General features: G+C 37.6%; 2 protein-coding genes across 2 annotated transcripts; one reads left to right on the forward strand and one right to left on the reverse strand.

Moving 5' to 3' along the window:
- Positions 1-494: 494 nt before the first annotated feature.
- On the forward strand, positions 495-2,530 carry LOC133692912 (xyloglucan endotransglucosylase/hydrolase 2). The gene is made up of 3 exons (XM_062114086.1): positions 495-959; positions 1,617-1,810; positions 1,894-2,530. Exons 1-3 carry the CDS (start codon positions 693-695, stop codon positions 2,297-2,299), a joined length of 867 nt encoding a protein of 288 aa, XP_061970070.1. The 5' UTR covers positions 495-692; the 3' UTR covers positions 2,300-2,530.
- A 610-nt stretch (positions 2,531-3,140) lies between these two features.
- Positions 3,141-8,398, reverse strand: LOC133691298 (uncharacterized). The gene is made up of 7 exons (XM_062111744.1): positions 7,670-8,398; positions 7,438-7,540; positions 6,435-7,321; positions 6,152-6,254; positions 5,256-6,034; positions 3,657-3,755; positions 3,141-3,549 (listed from the first exon to the last, which is right to left on the reverse strand). Exons 1-7 carry the CDS (start codon positions 8,261-8,263, stop codon positions 3,478-3,480), a joined length of 2,637 nt encoding a protein of 878 aa, XP_061967728.1. The 5' UTR covers positions 8,264-8,398; the 3' UTR covers positions 3,141-3,477.
- Between the last annotated feature and the right edge of the window lie 251 nt (positions 8,399-8,649).

The following is an 8,649-nucleotide window of genomic DNA, read 5'->3' on the forward strand; positions in this document are numbered from 1 at the left end:
TAAATCCTGAATATCAGTTATTCTAATATCAGTAATTTTTAAGATTGTGTAAATAGTAAGCTAAACTAACTTAACCAGGAAAAATCAAAACTAAACAAATAACTCTAATATAACTTGGAAATCAATTTTAAAATAAAATTGAGATTGCGAACCATAAACTTTGGAATAAATTATTTTAGAAAATGTTTTTCGTTTATAAATATATTAAAATAATATTTTTTATTTTAAAAATTATTTTTAACATTAATACATCAAAACAATAAAAATCATAAATATAAATTAATCTAAAACAAAAATAAAATTCAAAATTCTTTTAAAACGTTTTTTAAATACAAAAATAAACACAGTGAAAATCGATGTACAGAGTTTCTATGCTAAAAGCCAGAAAAGTTGCCAAAATGCTACACTGTTGGCATGCTCAAAAACAAAAGCTTCCAGCTTGGGATTGTGTGCTAAGCTGTCACCAGCTTTGGGGCTGTAGCTCCCCCAGTAAGTGCTAACGCGTCCCCTCACCTCCCCGTCTCTTCTTCTCTCTCACAAGCAAAACTTCTCTCTCTCTCCCTCTATGTATATATATATATATATATATACATGTAGCTCTCCACATAAACCCTATCACCAACACTCGCATCAAACACTTCTCTCCTCTCCCCTTTGTCTCTCCCTCTCTCGAGTCTTGATATAACTAAGAAATGGGGTTGTTCTGCAATGGATTCTCTCTGTTTCTGATAGTTTGCTCCATGGTGGCGGTTGCTTCTGGTAGTTTCTATCAGGATTTTGACTTGACATGGGGCGACCACCGTGCAAAGATATTCAACGGAGGACAGCTCCTCTCCCTGTCTCTAGACAAGGTTTCTGGGTCTGGATTCCAGTCCAAGAAGGAATACTTGTTTGGGAGGATTGATATGCAGCTCAAACTTGTTGCCGGCAACTCTGCTGGCACTGTAACAGCCTACTACGTACGTATATGATTACAAGCAAAAGAAAAAAGAATAGCTTAACCCTTAATTTCTTAATATATTATATATAAGAAAACTATACCATATACAGTCACTTCCAAACTAGAATGAATTTGAAAGCAACTTGCTACGAAGTAGTGTTCATATATTGCCTTCAGCTAACACATAGAATAGGTCACGAGAATGATACACGCAGGAATGTTTGTTTTTATGTTTTAAATTTTTTTAAAAAATTTATATTTTATATTTATTCTAAATTAATATTATTTTTAATATTTTTAGATATTTTGATATATTAATATCAAAAATATTATTTTAATATATTTTCACGTAAAAGATATTTAAAAATAACTATCGCTTGAAGATTCCCATTAACGTCGAAAGAAAAAGATCACAGTACACATCCATTTTTATTTTTATTTTTTTGAAAGAAAAGGTCATCCACACCAAATACTTGTAAAAATAGGGCATAGTTTTTAAAACTAGAAGAGAATTGTTTTTTAAATTGTTTGGATGTGATAAAAATGGTTGAATTGGATTTTACGAGCAAAAGGGATAAATTGAATAGATTGATATTCATGATTTATAATTTTTATTTATATTAAACGTCTAACTGGTAGTATTTTATTTGTGTTTTTTTGTTTTTGTTTCATGCAGTTGTCTTCTCAAGGACCAACACATGACGAGATCGACTTCGAGTTCTTGGGGAACCTCAGCGGCGACCCTTACATTTTGCACACTAATGTGTTCACTCAGGGGAAGGGAAACAGAGAGCAGCAATTCTATCTCTGGTTTGACCCCACAAGAAACTTCCACACTTACTCCATCATCTGGAGCCAACAACACATCATGTAAGTAATCATCAATCGCCTCTTCGATCTGGCTATATCTACTGTTCTTGAGTTCTTGATCGGCTGTCATCGTCTCTTTTCAGTTTCTTGGTGGATAATTTTCCCATAAGGGTGTTCAAGAATGCCGAATCAATTGGAGTTCCTTTCCCCAAGAGCCAGCCCATGAGGATATACTCCAGCCTCTGGAACGCCGATGACTGGGCTACAAGAGGTGGGTTGGTGAAGACGGACTGGACGAAGGCACCCTTTACAGCTTACTACAGAAACTTCAAAGCCGATGCCTGTACTTGGTCCTATGGCACTTCTTCCTGTGGTTCCAGGTCTTCCAGTTCTTTCTCTGATCGTGCATGGCAAACCAACGCGCTCGATGCTCCAAGCAGAAGAAGACTGAGATGGGTCCAGAAATATTTCATGATTTATAACTACTGCGCTGACCTAAAACGCTTCCCTCAAGGTCTCCCTCCCGAGTGCAGACGCTCAAGATTCTGAGAGGTTCATGGATCATGAAACCTTTCTTGAAATTTATGATATCCGAGCCCATGGTTGAAGATACATTGCATATACCCTGCACTCCACGCTACAGTTGGCCTGATTCAAGGCCAAAATAAAATCCAATTCTTTTGTTTTTTGCCTTTGTTTTTGTTTTTATTACCTACCTTTTTCATGTTGTTGATGGCTGTAAATTCTACCCCAGATAATAAAGCTTCTTGTTTGAGTTTAGTTTTTCTAAATATCAGTTGTTCTATGTGTTATTTTCTTTCCAATAAAAATAGTTCACAATGCTGAAGGAATTAAATGTTTCCTCAAGAAAAAAAATTTGGACTGTCAGATTGGTGCATGAACGTAACCACTGTATGTTACATGTCAATTACAGAACAGGAGGTTGGCAGGTTGCTCTGAACAAGAAGAGAATGGCAGAAGAAAGTTATTTCCCGTTACAGAAAAAAATAAGAAAAAAATTCGTTCGAAACATGTCTGTCCAGCATTATCTTGTTTCGTTGATAATAGCATCTCTAACATAATTCAGTGCACCGCTCACTCGCCTGTATCTCTGTTGAGCAGCCTTTCTGCAGAGCATCTAATAGGAATGGCCAAACTGACATTCACATCCGATTAATCTAGTTATAAAGGTGGAGGTGAATCGAATTTATACATATACATATATACATATATATATAAATAATTTATGATATTTTTAACTCTTAATACATATCTAGAAATAATTTGGACAAAATCAACTTCCAGACTTAGATCAGGCTCTAGGTTAACAACTATGCATAAATCGAACAGTTCTGTTCCACGAAAATTCCTGTGCTGTTTTATCCGGAAAGAAACAAACGCCAAGGTGAACTTCACATTGACTGTAGCTGGAAAATCACAAAATCTACTACTTACACAACAAAAGAATAGAAATCCCCTGAACAAATTATATTTTCTTATTTTCATTCTCTTGGGATCAAACTTGAAAAACTGAAGCTGCTGTGTACAACTCACTGAGTAACATCTTTAAGCAACTGTTAAACGCATCTCTGCAAAAAATTTGTAGCAAGCAACAAATTTGATCTGTCTGTGATGTACTCAGGAGGCGAGGCATAGGGGCAAAAATACACCAAACCAAACAATCATAATCATACAAAGTGCATCATTTGTCTTGATTAGGCTTTGCTTCAAACGTCTGCATGTGGAATGACTCTTTCGTCCACTCCATTTGCGAAACTAACCCGTGGTCGCTCTCCACACTGCGTGGAAATAACAAGAATCACAGTTATTATACAGTAATATCTTTCCTAGGAAGAGCATCAGAGAAGAACAAGTTTAAATGCTTGTAATGCTATCCAGTACTTACTGTGATTCTGCAGTGGATTCTGAGATCATAATTCATTCCTTTAAGCCGTGTTTTTGCTAGTTCTTCTGCTTCAGATGCTTTCCTGCAGGCTTCTTTCACCTGAATCAATAAATGATAAAATTTAGAATACATGTTCCTTGTATTCGAGTAAAATGCAATGGAAGGAAAAATAACAGGGAAATTCAACATCAGAACTTCTGTATTCTTAACTGTAAGCAACATATAGGAAGTGGCAACACGATCTAAACCTAAGGTGAACACCCTTGTAAAACATGCAGCCACACAAGTGAGGCTGCTGCAACTACCTCAGCTTATTTAGATAAAATAGTCGAGAGGAAACTAGATGCAGCACAAGTAAAGACTGGATTACAGCTCAAGTAGTGAAGAGTAAAGCAAGTCCAATGATGCTTGATCAGCCATAAAACAACGTTTAATAATTTTAACACTTCCATAACTTTTTTCCCAGTTTCCTTTTTTCCAGCATGTTCAGTAGCTCGACAGATACCGACTCTACTGATGCTGCACCGGTGGCTACCAATTTTAAAACCAGGATGCATCTAGCAGTATTGGAGCGCCCACTAACATCACTTAAATAAAGAACAAACCACTCGTGGAATAAATATCGTTATTATGGGGACAGGGTAGCTAGGACCATCCCCAGTGCTAAAGAGAGTTGAGATTTTTCCTCAAGGATTAAGAAACTATAATGAGAAGAAAGTGACTGTCCACAGCATTGTTCTGAATGTAAAAGGGCAAACCAGCTGATCTATTCGCTTAAATATAATCACAAATGGACCAATCAAGCAGGCCTACTGGTTTGTCATCCCTTTGATGAGTTCACCTTACCAGTATAATCTTAACCCATAGGGTTTGTATTTTGAACAATTAAGTTGTAGAAGCTCAATCATCTTTCTATTGCTGTATTGCTTAATTCCATAAACAAAAGCAAGAAAGCCACTTAATTAGGAAGACGCTCAATAGATCATCCTAGTTACATGGACAGAATATTAAGAAAGAACTTCAAATTCGACAGACTTGAAACAAATGTGGCTCAGCAAGTGACTACCATATATTAAATCATAGATCCTTCACGTTTACTGTGAAGCAGGCCTCTTATAAAATACATGTGCACCACTGCCATATATAAATGATATTGTTCTAAGACATGATAATTAGATACGAGTGCAACAAATCTTAAAACTCCTGAGAAGGACACTTCTAGCCATCGAGTAAAGTTTCTGCCTTTTTTCTTTCCTTCTTTTTAGAAAAAAGCAACACGGTAAGGTCACAGGCAATGTTAAAGTGGAAAACCCTGTAATTCTCAATGACATAGATTTCCATTCGAGATGATTTCTCAATTTTGTTGTATGTTGATGTGGTCTGGTAAAGATGGAATATGTTTATAGTTTGAGCATAACAAAGTGATATCATAGGATCTAGCAAACGCCTAAATGTACTCATCACAAGGTTTAGGAGATAGACTCTGTTAAAGCACTTAGAGCAAAGAGATCAAAATATTTTACAGTATATTACTTGCTATTGTAGATAGAAAGAGTGGGAAGAATGACTCAAAGCATGTTGAGCTCATTCAGTATTAACCTGATCAGTACAGACAGCAAGGTGATCATCGGAACCAGATGTTGATTTCTCCAGTAAAGTCCTCAGGTGAGAGATTCCATTGATCAAATCATAGGCCACTTCTTCAGCATCTTGCATCTGATTTTTTGAGAACTCAAATGCCCTTTCTGCATGGAGGCGAAAGGAAGCACAGTTTAAGCATTCGCAACTTCCTCTGCATCCTCTTGGATTTCTCTTAAGAATACTCCTCTTGGGTCCAAGAGGAGGAATTCCCGAGGGATCGGAGACTTCAACTTGGGATGAGTCTGCTTCCTCTGGCTTTGCACAATTAGTTAGTTTCAATACTGATGCCATACAGTCCCCTTCATTAACGACAGGTAATTCAGGTGCCCCTGAGTTCAGGCTACATTCAGAGACAAAACATAATGACATAGGTGGTGAGCAGCTTCCATGAACTGAAGGCACAATATCAAGGACAGCCTCTAACTGCTTATCTTTATCTGATATAACATCTGCTGTAATCTCCTTTTCTGGTGAACCAAGTGATACTGGAGTTTCGGAGTTGTGTTCAGCAGATGTTGAATCTGGTTGAGCATCATTATATGCATCATTGGTATCTGTCACAGCGATTTGCCCAGTACGTGAAGGGCCAGAATCACATTTCACAAGATAACATTCTCCATCAGACTTCTCGATGGGATTCTCATCACGGTAAGAAGTTGATAGTTGTGAGAGTAGAGAGACTGGATATTCATCTGAGCGCTTCTCAAGTTTTGGATAATGAACATTTCCCGAAGCACCTGAGCAAATTATTTTCAAGAATGGTTAGCTTAGTGATATTTAAGCCCTAAATGAACTCCCGCGATCTTCTGATGCAATTAAACCATATAACCGTTGGCATAAAGGAGAGAGATTACCAGAACTGTCTTTGGTGATATCCATCAGATAAGGAAGCAATCTTCTATAGCTGAATGAGCTTGGAGTCTTAAATAGCTTCAGCTGTGAGCATGGATTTATACCCTATTCCAATGTGAAATGCAGCTTACATTAGTGAAGAAAAAATGAGGAATGACAGCATCATTAATCTACTTGTATAATTAGAGAATTTATGACAGTCTCGTACAATCAAATATCAAACAACATATCCACTTATTATGCCTGCAAATAAGCTATCCTCAAGGGCTCCTAATGATAAATTACCAATTTTCTTTTAGAAATCTTGGAGTCCATTATGTTATCACCAGCAAATCTATTGCTTCTGGGGGTTGTTTCATCCAATGGCCTCCCAATAACTCGATCAACTCTCTTTGAGACACATTTAACTCTGCTATCCACATTGGTGTAGGCCTCTGGTTTATAAAAAATATCACTATCCCGTGGAGTGACTGGGGTCAGCTGGATAGACTCTTCATTTGAGTCATCACTTTTTTCCAAAACACCACCTTTAAGATCAACTTCCTTCTTCGTGTGACAAGTCCTGCTGATTCTTTCAGTATCGAACAAATCAGGGCCTATATGATTTAGACCAACAGCTTCAGAAGGATGCATCGTGTCAATTTCTTCTACACCTACAGTGTCATATGCTGTAGTATGATCAAAATGTCGACCATCTTCATCACTTTCATTTAATTGGTGCTTCTCCTTGATCAACGAGAAGCTCTGCCTTGCATCCATAACATCTTGATCATCACTAGAAATCCCAACATCAGTTCTTTCCATCTCTTCGCTATTAACAGGCTTTGTATCAGTAGAATAACCATCAAAACAAGAAGCGTGCACAGTTAAAGATGCCCCTATCTCAATTTTTCCGTTCTCTTCATTCACAAGAGGCTTTGGACAACAATCATCGTTCACTGAGTTGTGGCTATTAAAACTCACGCAACAATCCCTCTCTGAACTAAGTTGTTCAAGAGATGTTGCATTTAAGTCACTGGCACCAGATGAGCCATTGACAAGAAATTGTACACAATGTGGCTGAGTATCAGAATCACCAGCATTCCCGTCCAAGGAACTGTCTCTCTGACAGTGATGCATCGATATTCCTGGACCACCCTCTGTGTTTGGGCAGTTAGTTTTCTTGGGAGCACCTATGGAAACCAATCATAATGAAAATTAACGTTATAGTTTGGTTAGCAGTATACTTATCAGTTATCTCCAATGATACTACAAACAAGTGGAAAATAGAGAAGAGTAGAGAAGTTACAAGAGTCATTTTTGACCATATCCATCAGATATGGAAGCAATCTTCTATAGCTTATTGAACCTGGGGTCTTGAATACCTTAAGCCGAGACCACGGCCTATGGACCTATTCCAGAAATCCAACACTAGCTTAAATTAGCAAGACGTCGTGATAGACTAATCACCACAAAATCATAGGAAACAAGAAAAAACAAAATCATGTTCAAGTAAATGAAGATTTCAAAGGGCCACTTACAAATTTGGTTGCAGAATTATTGTAAATGTCCTTCTTCTCAGACCCCCTTTTCAGCACGCTTCCGATAGATAGCTCCTGAGAAGCTTGTCCCGTTTCCTTCGAATTTCTGCCTCCATTTTCAGCGAATCCATAACTCAACATCTCTGCAGCAGGAGGTGTTCCTTTCATACATTCTTCATTCAAAATCTCACCATTGGAAATATTGATGTCATCCTCCATGATCTGCTCTTTGCAGGAATACCCCACGTCTTCTTTCACATCCAAAGAATCAGCAAGTTTTGTACTTGGGAAATTCTGGGAATCACAAAGAATCCCATGATTTTCCTCCTTATCAGATCCCTTTATGCCTTGTTTGTCAACAGCGCTTGGGACTGGAGAGAAAACCCTTCTGGTGCGAAGATCTTTGATTAAAATGGAAGACCAGTCATCTGTATCGGCAGAATCACCATTTCTTGTCCTTCGGGACCTCTTGTTAAGCGATTGCGACAATACCCCGTGGTGTTTACTGTCAGTGCAGATCCCTATCCCCATGTAGGGAGGGGATGGTTCACTTCGTTTGTTGGGGATGAGCTTTGGAGCTTCTTCTTCTGTCATGGCTGAGGGATTCCGGGATAGGGTAGGAGAGGAAGCTATTGAGAGATTCTGTAGAGAGCGGGAGATGGAATTGGGCGGGATTAGATGGGTTATATATATTGACGGCGGGAAAGTAACGAGTTGTGGCGGGAAATGAGATCGGGTCGGATCTTTATTGAGAACATGCTTTAAAGTCTTCTGGACCGGTGGGCTGTCCTAGAAATATGAGATCTACATTCGGGTAGGGTTTTTAATTAAATATATTGATTTGAATGAAATTTTAGTGATTTAATTGATTAATACTAACAAAATTAAATTTAATAAAATAAAAATATTTAATTTTTATTTGTTTAGTTTTAGATTTTTTTATGATTGTAAATTTTACTTTGTGATTTTTTCATTGTTAG

Source organism: Populus nigra, chromosome 4 (genome assembly GCF_951802175.1).
Source record: "Populus nigra chromosome 4, ddPopNigr1.1, whole genome shotgun sequence".
Classification (NCBI taxonomy): Eukaryota; Viridiplantae; Streptophyta; class Magnoliopsida; order Malpighiales; family Salicaceae; genus Populus; species Populus nigra.